The sequence below is a fragment of the Moschus berezovskii genome, chromosome 4, assembly GCF_049115385.1.
Source record: "Moschus berezovskii isolate FMDL1 chromosome 4, NW_MosBer_1.0, whole genome shotgun sequence".
Classification (NCBI taxonomy): domain Eukaryota; kingdom Metazoa; phylum Chordata; class Mammalia; order Artiodactyla; family Moschidae; genus Moschus; species Moschus berezovskii.
In genome coordinates this window covers 19286385-19307885 of record NC_142463.1, presented here as the reverse complement: position 1 = coordinate 19307885, position 21501 = coordinate 19286385, and the positions used below count along the sequence as shown (strand labels likewise).

General features: G+C 53.0%; 1 protein-coding gene and 1 long non-coding RNA gene across 7 annotated transcripts in view; one reads left to right on the top strand and one right to left on the bottom strand.

Annotated features, from left to right (window-relative positions):
- Positions 1–21501, bottom strand: part of RNF220 (ring finger protein 220) — a 265367-nt gene that overhangs the window by 15544 nt on the left and 228322 nt on the right. For 2 of the 4 annotated variants that reach the window (XM_088835246.1, XM_088835247.1), the window contains exons 3-6: positions 12013–12058; positions 8381–8482; positions 3709–3751; positions 215–336 (exon numbers count right to left, since the gene is read on the bottom strand). In XM_088835246.1, coding sequence (XP_088691372.1) covers positions 215–336; positions 3709–3751; positions 8381–8482; positions 12013–12058 — 313 coding nt within the window. Of the gene's footprint in view, positions 1–214; positions 337–3708; positions 3752–3883; positions 4136–8380; positions 8483–12012; positions 12059–21501 lie in introns of those variants that run through there. The other 2 variants (XM_055403483.2, XM_088835245.1) reach the window with 2 other exon arrangements.
- Positions 4339–21501, top strand: part of LOC129541529 (uncharacterized) — a 32569-nt gene continuing 15406 nt past the window's right edge. For all 3 annotated transcript variants that reach the window (XR_008682837.2, XR_016037173.1, XR_008682836.2), the window contains exon 1: positions 4339–4682. This is a non-coding gene — a long non-coding RNA (uncharacterized LOC129541529). The remainder of the gene's footprint in view (positions 4683–21501) is intronic.

Here is a 21501-nt window from a genome sequence, read left to right as displayed (position 1 = left end):
CAATCCAGAGATCAAAGCCCTGGGCTTTTCCCCAATAATTTTCCACTGGAGCCCCAGGGGAGGAGTGGGAGAGTGAAAGCAAAGGAAGAGGGCAAAGAACAGAGAAGAAGAAGCTGCTGAGACCACGTGGAGACCCCAACAGCCCAGAGATTGGAGGCAGTCAGCAGCTAGTGTCAGGGGAAGGGGGCGGGGTAGGTGGTGATGGCCCCTCTACCTTAGAAAGGCAATGCTCCACATGCCTACTCATCTCCTGCTCCGATCCTGCCAGGGGGCGGCTGCACAGGGGACATACCTGCCCTTCATCTTGCTTCCTCCGTTTCATTTTCCCAATCCGAGCTGCGTGGAGAAACCAAAACAAAGCACAGAACAGGCAGACGGTCACTGAAGCTCCCAAGGTCACAGTGGGACTGACATATCCTGACCTCTTGCCAGCCATTAGCCCTCTGGCTCATGCCCAATCTTGCCCTTGTTATGCAGCACCTTCAGCTCCTTTGGGGTCTGGGCCTTGCCACGAGCACCTAGGGAGGAGACTGGTGCTAGGCTAGCCGAGTGTCCACTCTTTGGACACAGCTGGCTCAAGTTCAACCCACAGCTGCCTACCTGTGGTGCTCAATGAGTCTAGTGAGCAAAGATGCTCCCCTTGGCACTTACTAGGTATCTCCCCAGAAGCCAAGATCACAGGCTCTTTTAGAGTCAAGACACACAACTTTAGAGATCACCTCTTGGCTAGAATCCAAAGTCTCTCCAGGGGCCTGATTTGGCCAGCTATTCACGTATCAGTTAAAACCGCTTTGTTCCTGGGCCAGCAGGCCCGAAGTACAGCCCTCAGTGTCCTATATAGAATCATCCCAGGGAGGAGCTCTCAGGTCCACTGGTTCCATTTTACAGAAGAGGAGATCGAGGCCCAGTCATAAAGGTACAGAGGGTCTGAGTCACAGAGCCCGGATATCCTGAGAGGGTAGCCCTTACTGTGCCTACCCGAACCTGTTCCATCATTTCTAATCAGTGAAGAGGGGCTGGCAGGCCCCCGAGGCAGAGGGCTGCCTGCCATGCTGTCCCACAGGGGGCTCAATTCCAAAGTGCACACTGCAAGCCCACAGCACTGCTAATTAATGCTGAGAGATGCAATCATTTCTAATTAGCTCACTAATCCCTCTCTGCAGCCCTCCTGTCACTGAAGCAGGAAGGGGTCAAAACAAGGGACTCTGTTCCCTCTATCCCCTCCCTTGATGCAGAGCTAGCCACTTGGAGACCAGACTGATTAGGGTGGGGGTGGAGCCAGCCAAGGAAGGAAGGGTTCCCCACTGCAAGGCCAGAAAGAACTTTTTCACGGATACTGACCCTAGTGGGAAGGCTCATCAACGCAGGCTAGGGAGTGAGACACTGGTGAACGGTGATGCAGGTGACAGTTGATAAGTTACAATTCAGAGCTTCAACGGTGTGCAAGATTTAACTACCTTACACAAGCAAGCTCATTTTATTCTATATCTGGAAACCAGTTTGCATTAAGCATTTTGCCAGATAAAGATACTTAAAGCTCAATCAGGCAGTTGCCCAGGTAGCTAAAAAGTGGCAAAGGCAGGATAGGAAACCATGCCTTACTCCATAGCTTCGAATGCTCTCTTGTCCCAAGAGTGACCCCAACTGATCACTATTAACAAAGACAGATCCTGTGAGTGTGCTAGGGCAGCACTTGGAACCCCAGCTCTTGCCTGTTGAGGGCCTGAAGCAGGAAGCAGGGAGTTACTCCAGAACAGAGCAGCCCTCAGTTCAGTTCAGTTCAGTTCAGTCGCTCAGTCGTGTCCGACTCTCCGTGACCCCATGAATCACAGCACGCCAGGCCTCCCTGTCTATCACCAACTCCCGGAGTACACTCAAACTCATGTCCACAGAGTCGGTGATGCCCTAGAAAGACCCAAATCAACAGGAAAGCCACCATCCCACAAGGACTGAGCATGGAGTTTGAGAAACCTTGGCCTGCAGCCTGGCCCATCTCCTCAGTTTCCGGTGCTCTCACTACAGGAGATGTGACCATGTTCTGGTGCCCACTTGATTTTGTGGACAAAGATCTAGACTCTTTCACCTTGACTGCCCTAACCCTTGGAATCACAGGCTCAAGCCACCTTGACACTCTAGAGCCAGGGCTGGGGTGGAGAAGGGATGCTAAATATCAGAAAGGCATTGAGCAAGTGACCCTGAGAGTTCGAGAAGGCTGTATGGAGCCGTGCTCCAGTACAAAGGTGCCTCCCCTTACCTGCCTAGAGCCGGAGGGAATGCCTCTCTGATAAGAAGGAGACTGTGGCAGACACTGATAACTGAATAAACAGGTGAATCTCACTGGATTGCCAAGGAAGGCAGGACACCGGATGCCCTCCTTGCCCAAGCCACCCATGCCAGAAAACTCCTTGTGGTCCCAGAAAGCACCCTGATGGACTGGGTGTCCCCTGGAAATTCTCAGATAAGCAAGGCAAGTTTGGTTATTTTCTTCCCATCCATCTTCTAAGTCCTGAACTAAGCTTACTAAAGCATGATAGGGAAAAGTATGCTCCCTACTTGGAAGCTTCCACTAATAGGAGAAGTCAAAGTATTGCCAAGGAGGCAGCATGGCATGGTCCAAGCAGCACAGGCTTTGGAGGCATGTGTGTTTATCACTCAGTCGTGGGCGACCCTTTGCAACCCCATGGACTATAGCCCACCAGGTTCTTCTGTCTGTGGAATTCTCCAGGCAAGAATACTGGAGTGGGTTAACGGGTTCAAATCATGGCTTGGCTATATCCCAGCTGTGTGGTTTTCAACAAATCGCTTCACCTGTCCCAGCCTCAGTTTCCTCATCTACAAAACGAGTGTTAACACTCCCTCTCAGTTATGATAGAGCAGCTTAACATGGTGCCGGCCCATGATAAATGCTCTCCTTTTCCCAATCTGGGGCTCAGCCTGGCAGCAGAAACCAAGTGGCAGGAACTGGGGATCTTGAACATCGATGGCCTTACCAGCTGGTCCAGAGACCCCTAAGCCCCTTACAGCCAATCCCCAGATATACCACACCCTAGTCAGCACAAAAAACTAGATCATCCAGTTTGTTCAGCAAACAGGAATGCTCCAGAGGTTTGAATCCAAAAGGTGGTGGGGGGAGCTGCCAGGTAGTGCATACACAGCGTGCTTTCAGACAAGGCCTCTAAGAGCTGTTGAGCCCACGCTGATCACCTTTGTGAAATGTGGGCTGACTGATAACTCAAAGAGCCCTGGGATGAGTTAGTTCCTGTTGCCGTGGGAACTCCAGATCTCACTGCATTGTCAAGTCTCAGCAGAGAGGCTGTATTCACACGACTGGGCACTGATTAAAAACTGGAAGAAAAACATTCTCAGCGCCCTGCCGGCTTGTACAGTGAGGTCCCAGCAGTTTGCAAATTCAAAGCGGAGCTCCTAAGTGGAATTGTGTGGCTTGTTCCTCATTCTCTGCCACTTATTGCCCCCCAGGGTTCTTCAAGGCCTAGAGAGGCTCACGCAAGAGCTGGCAACCATCACCTCCATTAAACAGATGGGGAAACTGAGGGCGGCAGCCTCGGTGGGCACATACTGAGGCGCTGTGATTGCGAGGAAGCCAACGGGCCCTAACGCTGAAGAGACCCAGGCAAGCCAGGAGCTGCAGGCAGTGAGGGAGGGAGGAGGCCGGGGGTGGGGCGAAGGGAGGGGCTGCGCAAGACTCACCATTCAGTCGGGTCTGCCGGTTGGCTCGCACTCGCAAGAAGGTCTGGGAGAAAATCCCGGGCAGATGCAAAAAAGAGAAGACAGCGTCAGCGCGGCCGGGAATCCCAGCCCCCGCCCCAGCCCCGGACCCCAGTCCAGGCCTGCCCCGCCCCAAACAGCCCGTAAACAAACCTACTTCCTCCCTCCCGCCGGCCCCCCTGCTCCGCCGGCCGCTCCGGGCCCTCGGCATAGCCGCCGGGGGCTGCTCTATCGGGCCCCGGAGGCCGCCGCGCGGTGCCGCCCCAGCCCCGGCCTCCGGCGCTCCGGGCCCCGCGGCCGCCCGGCCGGCGAGGGCGGCGATGCGGGCGGATTCCCCCCGGCTGCCCGGCGGCGGCGGCACCTCAGCTCCCAGCGGCGGCGGCGGCCATGTTGGCCCTGGTCACGTGACCCGCCGCCGTCGCGCGCCGGGGGTGAAAGTTCAAGAAGTGGGAGGTGGAGGGGTGGGTCTGCTGGACCAGGACCGGGAAACAGCTGCTCGCGCTCGGGCAGCAACAGGCTGAGGCCGCCCAGGGGTTCCTCCCACCGCCCGCAAAACCCAACCCGCCCCGGTTTTAGCTGCTGTGAGGTCCTCCCACCCAACTCCACGCCCCTTCCTAGCGCGGGGCTTCTTCCGTCCCGGAACCCCGCCCGGCTCCCGCCTCCCGAGCCGCTACCCCTTTGCTGGGGAGGTAGCGTAGGACTTCCTGATCGCCGCGGGTCATGCCACCGCAAGTCCCAACTGTCCAGCCCTCAGTCCCTAGCATTTCAGCAGTCTGGACACTAGAGGATTCCAAACATTTCAGCTGTTTTCTGGACAACCCCTGGAGCTCCCACTGGTAACGCACACCCACGAGTTGGAACCCAGCATCCCTCAAACAAGTGCTTTCCTCCAGGATTCTCAGTTCCTAACGGGATACCACCATCCACTCTGGTGTGCCCACACCAGAAACTTGAAAGTGAGTCGTCCTTGATCCCACCCTCCTTCAGTTTCTCGCGCTCAATTCTTCTCTTATCTCAGACAGTCTACCTTTAAAGGTCTTTTAAACCTTCTCATCTCCACCTCTGTGTATCTCCTACTTATCCTTCTAGAGCTGTTTGAAAAATATAATTTCTTCTCTACTTCAATCTCTACCCTCAGTATGGCTTATACAGATTTTTATCAGACCACTCCAGGGACGGGACCTTGTGTGAGTCATGAGTGAACCCAGAGCTCGGCACAGCACTTGGAAAACACCCCTGTGTGTTTTTTCAGTCGCTATACCTATCTTGGATTCACTGCTGTAGTTCATAATCTTACTGAGCTCTCTAAATTTGCAGCTGTCACCCATCTGGCCTTCTGATCTCCAGCTTTTTTCTCTGTACCCCATCCTTCACACTACATGCAGTGTGATCTTCCTATCGTGCAAAATTGACCCTCTTTCCTTCTTCCCCTTTAAATCTTCCAGTGGTTCTCCACTGAGATGATCTGCATTCAGGTCATCTCTGATCTGCTCTGCCTGCTTCTCCAGACTCTTCTACCATTCCTGCTCTCTCCTTTTGCCTTCCTGACACTCAGCTTTGCAGAGCTACCTGTAGCTCTTTGAGCACTCCGTGCTCTGCACTCTGGGCTAGATTATTCTCCATACACCCGTATTCCCTGCTTGGTTAACTATTGTTCATCCTACAGGACTCTGGGTGGGAAGACTTCATATTTCCCCCAATGTTGAGTTAGTTGCTTTCTCTTTAGTTTTCAGAGTCCCTTGGCTTCATTTTGAGTTTGGATATTTTGATTATTTGCACCTGTCCCTTCTCCCTGGGAGCTCATATCCATGCAGTCTCCCAGCACAGGGTTTGGCATGCAGAAGAAATCCGTGGGAAGGAGAGGAGGATGTTTATGAGGGAAGTTCCTGAGCCCAACTGGAGGGCTGGGAGGCAATCTAGGATTCAGGGCCAGACAGACTCAGCCTGACTTGGTTCTTCACATGTATGTGTGCTTAGAAAAGTCACTTCTCTCTAGGCCTGTTTCCTTAGCAATAAATTGGGGCAATGAATCCTAGCTTGCACAGTTGCTATGAGGGTAAAGTGAGGTAATGGTTAAAGGGTTAGGTAACCCAGCAGGGGCTAAGGAAATGGGACTCGAAAACAGAAACCAGTACCCTCTGATTTCAAAGGCAAGTTTGATGATTTTTTTAAACAACATAATTGAGCTACTGCTACATGCCAGGCATTGTGTATAGATCAGGGAATTCGAGCTTCACCTTCTACCAGTTCCCCTTGTGTTTTACATTCTAACAAAACTGAGCTGCTGGTGGGTCCCCGGATATATCATTCTGTGCTACACCTCTATGTCCTTTGCACACAGTGTTGCCTTGTTGGGAATATTCTTCCTTGTCCACCAAAGTGAACTCCTGCTCATTCTGTTCAGTCATTACCTCCTCTGTGAATCTTATTCTGATTTTTCTCTTTCCACTGTGCTGTCCTAGAGACTTATTTACACTCGCATCATAGCATTTAAAGCACTTAGAAATTATCTATCTGCAAATCTAACCCCTTGAAGGCAAGGACACTGAGCTGAGCATGAGTACTAGATAAATGGTTGAGTAAAGCCAGGGTGTAAAGAAGGATACTTCTCTTTTGCCTTAGAGAGCAACCACCCGCCCCCCCACCCCAATCTAATGCAGGAGTGAGTCTCATCATGATAGATAAAGTATGTTCACAATTCTTCACAGTTCCTCCTATCACGAGCTGCATTTCCTCATCCTCGATTATGTATTAGCCCTGTGACTTGCTCTGCCAAGTGATGGGTGAGTTCCAGAGCCTAGGCCTCAAGAGGCCTTGCAGCTTTGGCCTTCGCCCTCTTGGCATGACACTGCCCTGAGACTGCCAAGTAAGGCAGTCAGTCTAACCTACTGGAGGATGATAGACCATATGGAAGAAAACCAAGATCCCTGATCTCCCAACATGTGGTGAGGCCATTTTGGACTCTCCAGCCCAGCTAGTCCTCCAGCTGAATGAGCTTCAGGAATCAACCAACAGATGAGAAATCACAGTTGTCTTAGGTCACTGGGTTTGGGGCTGACTTGTTATATACTTGTGGATAAAACATTAAATGGGCGATCAGAGTATAGGATGATAAGAGCAATGACAGGGACGCACAGGGGTCATGAGGAGAGAATGCTAATCCAGACAGGCTTCCTAGAGCAGAGGAGATTGGGGCAGTTTGTTGAAGAATAAATAGAAATTTGATGGGTTCGGGTAAAATAATCCCATTAAAAACAGCATGTGTAAAAACACACAGAGGCAAGAAAGGAATGGCACAGCCAAGGAGTGGTTAGCATTAATCTGGCAAGCATTGACCACAGGATTCACAGAAGGCAGTATTAGGAATGGAACCTTGAAATACATGTTGAATCTAAATCACCGTGTATGGCCCTGGAGGCCTTGGTGCCATTCCTTAGCACACCTAGCCTGTGCCTAGCATGCCATGTCTGTGCCTGATGGTTACTCTCCCTGGCTCAGCAAATAGTGGGGCTGATGCTGTGGCTGAAGTAGAGAGAAGAGCCTCCAAAGGCAGGGCTCTGTTTCCCTTGGGAGTAGAATTCTCTGGGATGGAGCCTTATCTCCCTATCCCAGAATTCCTTCAAGTTGGGTCATTGCTCCATCTTGAAGCAGGATTGTCTAGGTGAGGACTGACTGCCTTTCTTAAACTAGGGCTCACAAGAGTAGGGATCCCTCCGCAGAGCTGAAACTTTGGGCTCTGTACTTTGAGTCGCATACAGAAACAGTGAACAGAGGAGGTGCCAGTGGAAGCTGGTGTACAGTCTGTACGTGGTATTTCACTCACTAAGCTCTGCACCCTGATGCCAGGCTGTGTTAATGGAGAAGAAGAGGCACCCACAGAGAAGGCCTCAAATTCCAGGAAAGGCTTCCTGAGTGCCAGCAGTGACCCTGGTTCCCTGCCCCAGATGACAGGTCCCTGCTGCCTTGTCTCTTTGCATTAGTCAGGGTTGCGTTTCCCTTTTCACATGATGGCTCCCTGAGAAGCCCCACTGCCATTTAGGCACATGTTCCTTGGGGCAGGCCTTGTGTTACACCCTTTGACTGGGGCTCCTGCAGGTGGGGCTCTGTCTCTTCTCAGACACAAGCTTCTCGGAAGCCCTTTCTCCTTTCCTCCATAAAGGTCTGGATAAACTGGGATGTTCCCCTTAAGTCCCCTCCTGCTTTTCTGCTCGAGGATTGTATGGTTATTCCTATCCTGTTTGCCCAAGGCACTCACAGGCAGTATTCCACGCCTCCCCCCCCCCCCATTCCCAACACTGTGGTCTGGCAGAATTGATGGCTCTTTGCTCAGGGGATTCTGGTTTTGAAGTGTGAAGTCTTTAGGTGATGCTGGGCCACCTCCCTGGGTCCTTGATGACACTGAATCCTAGAGGGCAGATGGCTGGGATGCTTCAGAAGAGCCCACCCAGGCCCAGATGACCTTGGCATCTCTCCCTAAAGTCCGTCTATGTAAGGCACGTTCCATGACACCTGTGCCTTCTGGTTCACTTAGGGTCACTAGACACAAGGGGAACCAAACACAGTTCAGTCCTTCCCCCCGTCTTCTGGGGAGAGGAGGAGTTAAGTGTGTGTTAACTGAAGGACTCATCCAAGTGCCCAGCCCACCCCTGCTCACCTGGTATCTGTCTGAGTGGTGCAGGTCGTCAGTGGCTGATGAGTGTGGTGATGCCGTCGGAGACTCTCCTTCCCTCTTGATGGAAGCAGACAACAAGAGGGACTGAAAGAAGGAAAAGGACACATGGCCTCAGGCTGAGTGAGACCTACAGTCCATCCCCTAGGATGTCCGGTCCTATGGAGCTTTTAGGAGAGAGGCAGAGAAAAGGAGGGCAGAGGGGTGGAGGCTACACTTGAGATTCTAAAGGCATGTGGTCAGGCCCCGGAGTCTGGTTGTGGGAGAGGATGGCTTGATCCTGGGGATGGGTGGAAGCCCCTGGAGAGGGTCCAGTCTCCTCCACTCCAACTAATCTCTGTCCCCATGGGGCAGGCCTCCCAGGGGGCTGAGGCTGTATAGGCTTTGTTCTCCCGTAGGGAGCAGAGACTCTGGGACCCTGAAGGGTTGGGGTAGAGCCACATCCTTGCCACTCTGCTTGCCCCTAATACAGGCTGGTGGCAGCCCCGCTATGGAGACAGTAAATTAAATAGTATGTATGAGTTTCCTCTGTGTAGCTCAGGATGTGCGCCAGCTCCACTTCTCCCTGTGCTGTGGCGGCGACCCCGGCAAAAACCACAGCAAAACTAATCCCCCCCGTGTCAATCCCGCACGGCCTCTTCTACATACGCCCGCAGTTTAGATTAATAAACTGTCTGCTTTAAGCTGCACGAGCTCCACAATTCTAAATACCACATGGCACGTTCAGCCTGCTCTTGCTGGCTCGTGCCAAGGCCTGTTCAGCTGCAAACTGGGGGCCTGGAGGCCTGAAAGCAATCCATGCTTCCCTTGCCCCCCCAACCCCCACCTTCTCCAGCCTGCACAGCTCTGAGCCGGAAGCATACAATTCCCTCGGAGGCCTCCCCAGCCTAGAAAACCATGCCAAATCGCCAGTGACAGCCCAAAGAAAGCAATCTGGGAAAGATGGAGCAGCCATTTATCCTTCATCTCCGACTGAGCCTTAGGATGTGACCCGCATGCGGTGGCCACGCTGCACATCCTCATGCCTGAGGGCCCTGGGAGGGGAGGGGGCAGCTGCTGGTCTGGCAGGGCTCCCTGACTCGGCCTCAGACCAGGAGCTGGATCGGGGAGGAGGCCGGGCAGGGTCTGGGGTGGGATTCCCTGCAACTCGGAGCCCCTTCCTCACCCACCCCGGCCCAGTGGGAGGCCTAGTGGGTGCCTCAGCTCCCAGCTCAGAGAAGAGGTGGACTTTCAGGCAAGGTCCTCCTCCTCCTCCTCCTCTGGTCCCAAGGAGGATGCTGAGGAGGGATGGCATCGTGGGGCCCCCGCCCCTCCATCAGGAGAAAGCTTGAGCTCGTTTGCTTGCGCGCTCTCTCACTCATTCTCTCTAGGTTAGAAGCCCTGAGAGGCCTCAGAATTACACCTGGGGCAAATGGAATAGAAAAAGGTCACTGGCGCTTTTTAAACATGGACCAAAAAGCAGTAAAATGTGTTTTGAAAAAAAAAAATCCCGGCATTAAATCATGACTTTTTGCCTGGCTCTTCGCCTCATTAAAAGTGGCCTTTTGGAAGGTAAAATTATCATTGTAAGCGATAAGATCTTTAAGAAAATAATTCACGGCTTCTTCACCCTTTAATATGATAGCCGCCACCGGCTAATTTTTTTCTTAATGGCAACGAGGCCATCAATCTTGTCTGAGGCCCCCTCGCCCTCTCCTCCTCCTCCCTCCCTCCGTCTCCCTGTCCTCTCAGTCTCTTGCTTGAACCTTATACCTCGTGCCTCTTCCACCCATGACCTGCTTCCCTAAAGCCTGGGTCAAGGCAGAAGATAGACCCTGAAACCCTCAGCTTTGGGGGCATGAGCTTCTATCTAGAAGTGAGTAAGTGGTGGCCATTGCCTCCGAATCTGATTATCAATAATGCAGACGTCGGTGGTTGCAGGAATCCGCACGTTTAAGATTTCCTGTGTAAGTATTCTGATGGGCGGGGGGTAGGTGAGTGGGTGTGCATCTGTGTGTGGGGGGAACCAAGTATGGATGTGGTCTGTGTCTGTGCTTTGAACACAGGCCTCACTGGGGTCAAGTCCCCAGCCCTGCCAGCCGTGCTTAGGTGTGAGTCAGGTCAGTGGTTTTTCCTGACCTGATGACCTGTCTCCCTTAACCACAGCCATTGAAGACTGCAGGCTGGGCCAGGCTTAGCCAGTGTGACTCTCCCCCCACATCTCTTCCCTTTAGGGCTGGGAGGGCTTTGCTACCTTGCCCGGGGCCTGCCTCGGCCCAGGGCTGGGCTAGGTCCCCTGCCCCTCCTCTGTCCTCCGTTCTGTGTTGAGTGCATGAAGGTGCAGAGTCCACTCCTTTAGACAGGCCTGCAGGGGAGATGGGCCAACCCCTGGAAGTAACATTGTCACTCCGGCTCCTTTTCCCAAAACTGCCCTCTCAGAGGTCACCTGTGCCTATAAGACATCTAAATACGACAGCCGCCTTCTCCAGCCCTCCTGTTTGACATCTGACTACCCCAGACAGTCTGGCGTTTTTTCCCTTAGGGCCCCAGGACACCGTGCTCTCCTGTGCCCCTCCTCATCATCACTGTTCCTCTTCTGCTTCTTCCCTGGCTCTGGGCCTTCTCTTGACGCTGCCCCCACAGGAGTCCCAGGCTCTCTTCTTGGCTTCTGCTCTAGTCGCTCCACACACACTCACTCACTGATTTCATCCATTCTGAGGAATTCCCTGGCGGACCCGTGGTTTGGACTCTGCACTTTCACTGCCAAGGGTGCAGGTTCGTCCCCTGGTTGGGGAACTAAGATCCTACAAGCCCTGCGGCACAGTCAGAAAGTAAGTTTCATCCATTCAGTGCTCATTCCTCACTCCCTATAGAAAGGGCTGAGGATTCCTGCCTTTACAAGTCATTGTGAGAATTTATTAAGACAGGATGCCACCTTACTGAGGGGTGGGGGAAAGAGGACACTCAGTGAGTAAGGGTTTAGTCTTCATCCCCAGGTCCCCACTCCTTCAAAACATCATCCCCCTTAGGGACGCAGTACCGTCTACCTCTGTGGCCACCTATGAGAGTTCTCAGTTCGAGTCATGCCATCCTGCTGAGGCCTCTGGCCCCTCTTTGGAGCCACTGCCCTTCACTCTTCCTTTCTCCATCTGATGCTTTCAAGCTTCCCTTTCATGGTGTCTGTTCAGAGAGTCAGATGGTCTCAAATGAGCCCACATCCTCTCTGGCTCCCTGCTGCCCTCAGGACAAAGCACATGCACTCATCCCATGGTCTGGCTTTCTAAGGCCCTGCACCAGCTGTCTTGACCTGCATGTCTATTTTTCTTTACCTGCTGCAGCTCACCTTCCTCCTTTTGAGTCTCTCCAGACTTATAGTGTCTGGGTCCCCCACTCCCCCGGTTCATTCTTGGCTTTGACCCCATCCTGACTGGAAGAAGAGGGAGTCAGATGAGCATACTCCAGCTCCCACTCAGACTGCACGCATGTGCTCGAGTGCACAGGGCAGCCCGAGACCCCAGGCTGACGATCAAACCCTGAAGACAGCTGGGGATCCAAGAAGAGCTCCTTTTTCTCAGGAACCAGTTCTGGGTGGGCCTACGTTAGGATGGGTAGAAAAAAAAACACAATTGTCCACCTACCTTTGGGGTGCCTGGAGCCATGGCATCCTTCAGAAGGGAATTCTTGCTGCCAAGAAAGAAGAGAACAGGGTGACCATTCCACTTGCTGCCCAGGGCATGCAAGAGAACAGCAAGAAGACCCCAGGGGGAGAAGACAGACAGTGTTGCCCGGCTCAGCTCAGCCAAGCCCCACCCAGCCAGCTCAGCCTCCATCGGGGGCCAGAGGCCAGAGTTGGCTCCGGGGCGGGGGTATAGACACAAGGCATGGCAGGCTGTCTTGTAGATCTGAGGGAAGGGGCTTCCCCTGACCCATCCTATCAGCCCTGAGGATTCTGCCTGTCCTACCCCCTCCCCTCCATGCCCTGTCCCCAGCCTGCACTTAGCTCCTATGGGAGTGGGGTGATGGAACTGACATGGCTCTTGTCACTTCTCCCTCCAACATGCTGCAAACTGCGTTAGGCCAGGAATGATCTCCTCCTGATTCAATTTGTCAGCCTCAGGCCCTCCGGCATCGGGCATGGCAGGCGGGCGGGAGCTGGGCCCTGAAATATGGTGGGTGGCTCAGAGCAGGCGGGGGCTGGGGTGGGGGAGGTGATGGATGGGCTGCGGGGGAGGCGAGGACTGTGTTTAATAACAAAATTGGTATGCAAGGCCACATCCCAGCGCTAAGCATGAGTGATCCAGAGCCACAAAGTATTACAAATCCCCGCTAAACAGATGCTGACAATGGAACAAGACGTATCAAATCAGATCCACTTCAGAAACATTAATATCCCTGTTCCTGTCCCTCCCGCCCTGCTGTCCCCTCTGTGCTCACCACATCTGTGCTCACACATTGATGCACGTGCTATCACATGCACACAAACACACGCACACACAGGCGCCGGCGGAAACCCGGCAGGAGGCAGAAACAGCCCATTCCCATAGGGTTCCCATGCACATACAAGCAGTATAGGTAGAGCACGCCCAAGAGATCCATACAGCACAAAAGACACACACCCAGGGCAGATGCCCAGGGCACACGCAGGCCGTGTGCACACAGGCAACACCCACGGGGTAGGCATAAACACACCTAATATGTGAGCAAAGGCATAGGCAGATCTGGATAAAGCAGAAGTTCTCCATCCAGGGCCATTTTGCCCCCCAGAAGACAACTGGCAACATTTGGAGACATTTTTGATCGTCACAACAGAGAGCGGGTAGTTTTCTACTGGCAGGTAGTGGGTACAGGGGATTAGACGGTACTGGATAGCCCCTCACAACAAAAAACTACCCAGCCCAGATGTTAACAGTGCTGAGGTTGAGAAATCCTGGTGTAAAGGTGGATACGCACATATCCATTGTCTCTATAATTCTGTCAACGTGTGGTCACACCGAGGTTCAGACATGCACACAGAGGCGCAGGCAGAGTCGTGTTCCTAGGGCCGTGTCCTTAAAGACATTCATAACTGTCACCCAGGCCTGAAAGAAGAGCTGCTCACGTGCCCACCTTCGCACAAGCATGCACAGGTACAGACAACCACGTGTGCTGACACACGCCTGACACTTAGGCACCTGTAAATGCAGCCATACATGGACACACCCACAGAAGCAGACACGTACATCATAGCGAAGGGGCCGGTAGCTTGGTAGCAGGCCGAGACTAAGATCTGAGTGTAAAAACAGCTCGTGGAGGAGGTGGGGGTTGGGCGTGGGTTTGATTTCTGGTCAGGGAACTAAGATCCTGCATGGCACATGATGTGGCCAAAATATTAACAACAACAACAAAAAACAGCTGTCTGATCACACAGTGGGGGCATCACAGACTGGAAAAGGCCACCAAACTGGGTTCTATTCAGTGGCATTTTGTTCATAAATGGTCCCCGTGTTCCTGCTCCTGATCCGGACACAAGGGATACAGAGAGGAAACTGAGCTGCTGTTAAGGAACGACTAGATAAGAGTCTGTTACTTTTATCTCCTTCACTCCGTCAACAAGTGCTGTTGTAGCCCTGCTACCGGCCCCATTCCTGGACCTACAGGTAGAGAAACAAGGCATCTACTATATGACACTTCCCACCAGGCCCCTGGACTGAGGTCTGAGTGTTTTCTGAGCAGAATCAGGGTGAAATGGAAGAGGAAAGACTGAACAATTGTGCACCCACCACACGTGACAGGCATGGACTAGGAACTTCAGGTGTGTCTCTTTGATCGTCACAAAAACTTTAGAGTTGACTGGCGGGCTGGGTGACACCTCACTGTGCACACAGCCGAGGCAGGGTTTGGGATTTGCGTTCCTATCTGACAGAGTCCACAGTGCTGCTTTTCTGTTGGCCCCACTGCCTCCTAAAGACACTCAGGATGGCAGGCTGAGCTCTGAGTTCTTTTACTCTCTCCACTTCGGGGAGGGCCCTGCTGACTGAGCTTTCGTTTACTCTGCCGGTAAACAGAAATGAAGACCAGGGTCAGGATGTCCAGCCTCTCCCTTAGCCAGTCCTCTGGATCTTTTCCTCCAGTCCTCTTCACCTTCCCTCCAGTTGGACTGGTCAGACTCCTTCCCTCTCCCTGAGCAAGCACCACCCCCGCCCCCACCCGCCTGCCCTACCTTTCCTCCAACAACCTGATCACCTCCAAGTGTGCTTGCTTCCCCTAGAGAGAGAAGTCTGGCAGGGGCCCACCTTGGAGAGGAGAGCTCTCAGCCCTGAGCCGCTGGCAGCCAGGCTCCCGCCCAGCCCATCCACTCGGCTCTGCCTTCGTCCCTCCCAGTTTCCACAGCCCGCCCCCAACGATTTCCTCCCTTCTCAGTCACTCGCTGCCTAGTGATCCATGGGTTTTAAATTATAACTGGGACCCAGGAAACGCGTTCCTAAGTACAATATTCATGGGCTGGGCTGACACTTTTAATTAAGGTGATTTACACTGAATTATCCTTGGAAATAAAGAAATGGTGTGCTGCCCGGGAATAAACCATCATCACCAGCCGCCTTTGTAAGTTACACTTCGTTTTAATCTATTTGGGGAATTGTTTATCTAGTTCATTACCCAACCAAACACCGAGGCCGGCCTTAAATAAGGCTTAAGTGGGGGTGGGGGCACTGCCATCTCCACACCCCGCCTCTCCTCTAGAGTCACCCAGCCTCCCTCTGGCTCTTTCCAGCCCCTTTAAAACACTGACTAAACCAGATCTCAGAGTGACTGAGGAAGCCTCCAGGAAAAGATCTCTGAGTTCAGGGCCCTCCAAGTCAAACCTCAGTTTTGGCTCTGTGTGATTTCTGAAAGAGTCCAAGGTTCTCTCCTATTTCGGGGTAGAAACTCCTGCCTGAGGGCCACATAGAAGTTTGGGGACCACTGTCCAACCTGCCCATCAATCTCCAGCTCCCATCTATGTTCCTGCCCATCTGTCTGTCCACATCCACTCCCCACACTGTCACCATCCCAGAGAAAGCTCAGGGCACCCAGAGCTCTGTCTGCAGTCTCCTCCTTCCCTCAGATATCTGCTTCTCTACCATCGACACCATTCCTGTGAGTCAAGTCAGAAAGCGAAGTCAGTAAGTGCCCCACAAGTAATCAGCGAAGTTCTCTTGCTTAGTCCCCCACCAGTCTCACCATTCTCTTTCTTCTCTGTTCCCACTGCCACTGCCATTGTCCTAGGTGAGCCTCATCATCTGTCCCCTGGACCCTGCCTAACTTCCTCACTTGCTTCCTTGCTTCTACCCCCAAATTCTGCTCCATGCCACCTCCAGAGTGATTCTCCTACAGCTCAGCTCTCTGAGCTTCTCCAGCTCACAGATGTTCTAATTCCCCCTCTCTAAGGTGACCCTCCGGCACTGAAGGCACTCCACTATCTGTCCCCAACCTAACTTTGCTCTTCTTGGTCCAGCTAGCTGCGTCCTGGGGTCAGCTGGAATGCCTGTGCAGGACTGAGAGGGGTAAAGAGAGAGGATGAGGTGAGGGAGTGTGTGGGGGCACGGCCTCTGATCTCGAATGTACGAGTGCTTTGAGAAGTGTGAGTGCTTTGCCAGCAGAAATTCTGACTCTTCTTCCTGGGTCTATCTGCCTGTGTGCCTGTAGGGGCAAGCATCCATGGGAAGTGGTTCTTTGAGGGGGTAGGTGTGAGCACATGTGTATGTTTTGGAATCGGGGGGGTGTGCCTGTATGTTGTCTACATACATTTGTGTTGGTGTCTGTGAAAACCAGCCAGCCCTAGTTTGGGACACTCAGTCATGTCCGACTCTTTGTGACCCCATGGACTATACAGTCCATGGAATTCTCCAGGCCAGAATACTGGACTGGGTAGCTGTTCCCCTCTCCAGGGGATCTTCCTAACCCAGGGATCGAACCCAGGTCTCCAGCATTGCAGGCGGACTCTTTACCAGCTGAGCCACCAGGGAAGCCCAACCAGCGTGAGCCCTTGCTGCTCCTGCTAAGTCACTTCAGTCGTGTCCGACTCTGTATGACCCCATAGATGGAAGCCCACCACGCTCCCCCATCCCTGGGATTCTCCAGGCAAGAACACTGGAGTGGGTTGCCATTTCCTTCTCCAATGTGTGAAAGTGAAAAGGGAAAGTGAAGTCGCTCAGTCGTGTCCAACCCTTAGCGACCCCACGGACTGCAGCCTACCAGGCTCCTCCATCCATGGGATTTTCTAGGCAATAGTACTGGAGTGGCTTGCCATTGCCTTAGGTATGTCTAATAAAACAGCAGCGTGCTCTGTGGGGGGCATGCTCTGTGCTGTTGGGCAGAAGGGGGCAGAGAGCGCAAACCAGGCCCACCCAGAGAGGAGCGCCTCTGGGACTGACCCTGTGGGAGGGCGATGGAAGGAAGGGCACCCAGGCAGCAGCATCCACAGACTCAGGAGCTGGCCAGGCTGAGGGACGGGGGTGGGGGGTGGGGGCAAAGGAGGCAAAGGGAGAGGGGGAGGGGACAGCTGGAGAGGAGAGGAGAGGAAAGAAAGGACAGGAGCCGAGAAGGGGACAGAGGGGAGGACTGGAGAGCTGGGGAAGCCACAGTGGCTCTGGACGCCCTCACCTGGCTTCTGCCCAGAACACTCTGAGCGATGCACGCACAGGCTCTGCCCTCCCGCAGGACTCGGTTTCCCCGTCTGTGAAATAACCTGGTTAAAGTCCCCTCTCAGGTCGGAACTGAGGTGGGGAAGAGGCGGGCGGGGGTCTCCTAGCCCTCCCAACCTCCTCTCCTCCCCTCGGGTCTCCCGGAGAGCGGGCAGGGGCGGGGCAAGGGCAGCCCAGGCGGGGGACCCTCCCCGCCCACCCGGGCGCCACGGCCCCCAGCCCGGAGGGAGCTGACACGCTCCTTGGGAATTTATCACGCACCCAATTACAATGTTAATTGGCAAGTTCCTGAAATCAATTAATTCGCAAATTTTTTCCAATTAAAAATCCAGATAAATCACGAGGGCGGCGGCGGCGGGGAGGTCCAGCCCGCAGTCCGGTGGGCGCAGCGGCCGCAGGGCGGGGGGCGTGCGGAGAGGGGCGGGGGCGGCGGGCGCGGCTGCCCTTGAACGCCTTTGCCGGCCGGTCGGACTGTCAGCGCGCCGGGCGCGGCGGGGCCGAGACAGATAAAACCATCGACCCGTCGCCGCCAGCGCTTCGGCTTTATCGATCCGACGGGAATTTCACTTGCTGTGCAGATCCCGCTGTCCGGCTGTCAGACACCGGGTTGAGGAGGGGGAAACGGACCAGGGGTTAGGGGGTGCTGGGCTGGGCCTGGACGCGAGGGGCACAGCAGTGGCGGACGCGGGGCCGGACGGTGAGGGGTGGGCACCCGGGAAGGCTGGGGCGCGGGGAGCGGAGAAATGGACTGGGCCCCAAAGATGTGAAAGCAGGGGCCCCTCTGAGAGGCTGTGGGGCAGGAGGGATTGCCGGAGGGTCACGGGTGGGGGTGGAACACTTCTGTGGGCACAAATGGGTGCCCTGGGCAGGGCGTGGATGGGACCACAGGGGCTAGGCTGTGGTGTGGCCTCCAGTGAGGAGGCAGAAAGAGTGCTCGGGCCCCCACGCTCCAGACCCTTGCGCGGGGCGGGGCGGGGCGGGGGTGGCCCTCCATCTCTGCCTCTATTCTCAGTTTCTTTTGAGAAGTCCTCCTCCCAGGAGCACTCCTGCACAAGCCAAGGTATGGAAACCAACTGCAGAAGGATGCTGCTTCCCCTGTCTGTCTGTTTTAGGCTAGTCCTGGGTGTGTGTGTTGAAGGGACGGGGAGTGGTTAAAAGTATGGGCTCTCGAGTCAGATTGCTTGGTTTTGACCCTTATCTTTACCGCTTTACAGGCTGTGCAACCTTAGAGAAGTCACTTAACCTCTCCGTATCTCAGTTTCCTCGTCTGTAAAATGGAGTTAATAATGATTACCTACCCCAGTGGTAGCCCTTCCCAGGTGGTGCAGTAAAGAATCTGCCTGCCAATGCAGGAGACGGAAGAGATGCAGGTTTGATCCCTGGGTTGGGAAGATCCCCTGGAGTAGGAAATGGCAATCTGCTCCAGTATTCCTCCCTGGGAAAATTCCATGGACAGAGGAGCCTGGTGGGCTAGAGTCCATGGGGTCGCAAAAAGTCGGACAGGACTGAAGGAACTTAGTGCACGCACGCGCGCACACACACACACACACACACACACACACACCAGTGGTTGTTGTGAAGATTGAATAAATTAGTATAAAGCTCTTGGCACACAGCTTTCAGCAAGACTATTGTTATCATCATTAGTATAGTCTTCTGTGGTAGTTTTCAGTATTCCCACAAATTCTTTGGTACTCTTCCCTTCAAGGCTTCCCTGGTGGCTCAGCTGGTAAAGAATCTGCTAGCAACGCGGGAGACTTGGGTTCGATCCCTGGGTTGGGAAGATCCCCTGGGGAAGGGAATGCTACCCACTCCAGTATTCTGGCCTGGAGAATCCCATGGGCTGTAGAGTCTGTGGGGTCTCAAAGAGTTGGACACGACTGAGCAACTTTCACTTTACTTCCCTTCAAGAGGTAGAGCTTACAGTGTTTAATTCTCCTCTGTGGAGTGTGGGCTAGACTTGCTGACCTGCTTCTAGTGAGTAGAATAAAATATATTAGAAGCCATAGTGTATGACTTCCCAGACTAGATCGTAAAAGGCATTGTGGCTTCCTCTCTACCCTCTCTCTTGTACCACTTCCTCTGTGGGAAGTCAACCGCCAGGTCTCAGGGAAACTCTAGCAACCCTATGGAGAGATCTGCATGTTGAGGAACTGAGGCCTCCTGCCAACAGCTGTGTGAGTGAACCATCCTGGGAAGGTGTCCTGCAGCCCTAGTCGAACCTTCAGATAACTGCAGCCTTGGCTGACATCCTGGCTGTAGTCTCATGAGAGCCTGAGCCAAAACCCACAACCCCTCACAACTACCCAGTTAAGCTGTGTCTGAATTGATGACCCCAGAAACTGTGGAATAATAAGCGTTTGCTGTTTTTAAGCCATGACATTTGGGGAGAATTTGTAACACAGCAATAGGTAAGTAGTGTTTTGGCCTTCAAAATTCAGCCCGGGCCTCACCTCCCTCAGGAGGCCTTCTCTGCTCTGTGCTGGGTTCACTACCTTCTTGTTTCTCCCATAGCTCCTGTTTGTCCCATAGAGCGGTCTCTGTCCCTCAAGGTTGCTAATGCCTGGCTCTCCTTACTCCTATTATGAGCTCCTGAGGGTGGGACCATTTCTTTCTTTCTTTTTCCTTTTTTTAATTGAAGTATAGTTGATTTGCAAGGTTGTGCCAATACACACTGTACGTAGTATAGTCTGCTGTACAGCACAGTGAATCAGTTATATATATATGTATATATACATTCTTTTTTAATATTATTTTCCATTATGATTTACCCTAGGAGACTGAATATAGTTTCCTGTGCTATACAGTAGGACCTTGTTGTTTATCCATTCTAAATGTAATAAATAGTTTGCATCTACCAACCCCAAATTCCCGGTCCGTCCCTTTCCTTCCCTCTTCCTTGGCAACCACAAGTCTGTTCTCTCTGTGAGTCTGTTTCTGTTTTGTGGATAAGTTCATTTGTTCCATATTTTAGATTCCACATATAAGGGACATCATATTTATCTTTCTCTTTCTACCTTACTTCACTTTGTATGATAATCTCTGGTTGCCTCTGTATTGCTGCAGATGGCATTATTTTGTTCCTTTTTATGACTCAGTAGCATTCCATTGTATATATGTACCACCTCTTCTTTATCTATTCATCTGTCGCTGGACATTTAGATTGTTTCCATGGTTTTCCTATTGTGAATAGTGATGCTATGAACATAGGGGTGCATGTATCTTTTTGAATTATAGTTTTGTCTGGGTATATGCCAAGAGTGGCATTGCTGGATCATATGGTAATCCTATTTTTAGTTTTCTGAGGAATTTCCATACTGTTCTCCATAGTGGCTACACCAACTTACATGGGATGATTTCTGGTTCACCTTTGGGCCCCTGCACCCTGCATGGGGGGTTAAGTGAGAAGGTAGAGGAAGGAGGATCAGTCGAGTCTGCTGACTTGAACTGATCCAGGTTTTGGGACTGGGAATCGTGGGGCAGGCTATTCCCAGTGGCTGACTGTATTTCCCAGAGTGGCTGGAGCCCACATGCTCTTCTGTAAGAGGAGCTTGCCCCTTCTCCATCAAAAGGTGGGGTACATGTCCCCTCCCTAAAATCTGGGTAGGTTAATACTGCCAAGAGAGTATAGCAGAAGTGATATTAAGTGATTTCTGAGGTTAGGTTAATAAAAGGTGATCCAACTTTGATCTCATTGGCTGGAATATTTTGCTTTCATGCTTTCATTTGCCACACTGTGAGCTATCATGCTCACAGGCCACAAGGAGCAGCCATGTATAGGTGCTTTGGTTACAGCCCCAGCTGAGGTCCCTGCTGACAGCCAACATCAACCACCAGACATGTGAATGAAGGAGCCAGGTGATCCCAGTTCCCAGCCACCAAGCCTTCCCAGCTGGGGCCCCAGACAGGGTGAAGCAGACACAAACCACCCCCTCTGTGTTCTGTCTGAATTCCTGACCCCTACAGAATCCATGAGCATCATGAAATGGTTGCTTTAAACCCCTAAGCTTTGGGGTAATTTGTCTGCTCCCTTTGACAACCTTGGCTCTTCTGGGAGGAGGCTCCACCCGGTCCTTCAGGCAAGGACAAGGAGGATGGGGTGGAGCAAGGCGGACACGCCTGAGCATGTTTTCAAGGTTTTCACCTTTCACACCTTGAGATTCACAAGGAAGATGGATGGCAACCCCAGGCTGCACTTCTCAGGGAGCTGCCTGTCCCAGTCCCTGCTTCCATTACCCTGCTCTGAGGCTCCTCCCCTTTCCAGGTCCTCTGTGCCTTTTTGAGACTTAAGGCTCACTCTCCTCACATCTCCAGAAACAGAGTAAGAAGAGAAAGGCAGCACCATTCAGCTGGAGGAGCTGAGGATTGAAAGCCAGGTGGAGAATGGCAGCAGGGTCTTGCCGCCTGTGAGAGGCTGGGACCTGGTAGCCAGAACCCTGAGTGGCGGCCTCTGGCAGGTGGCTT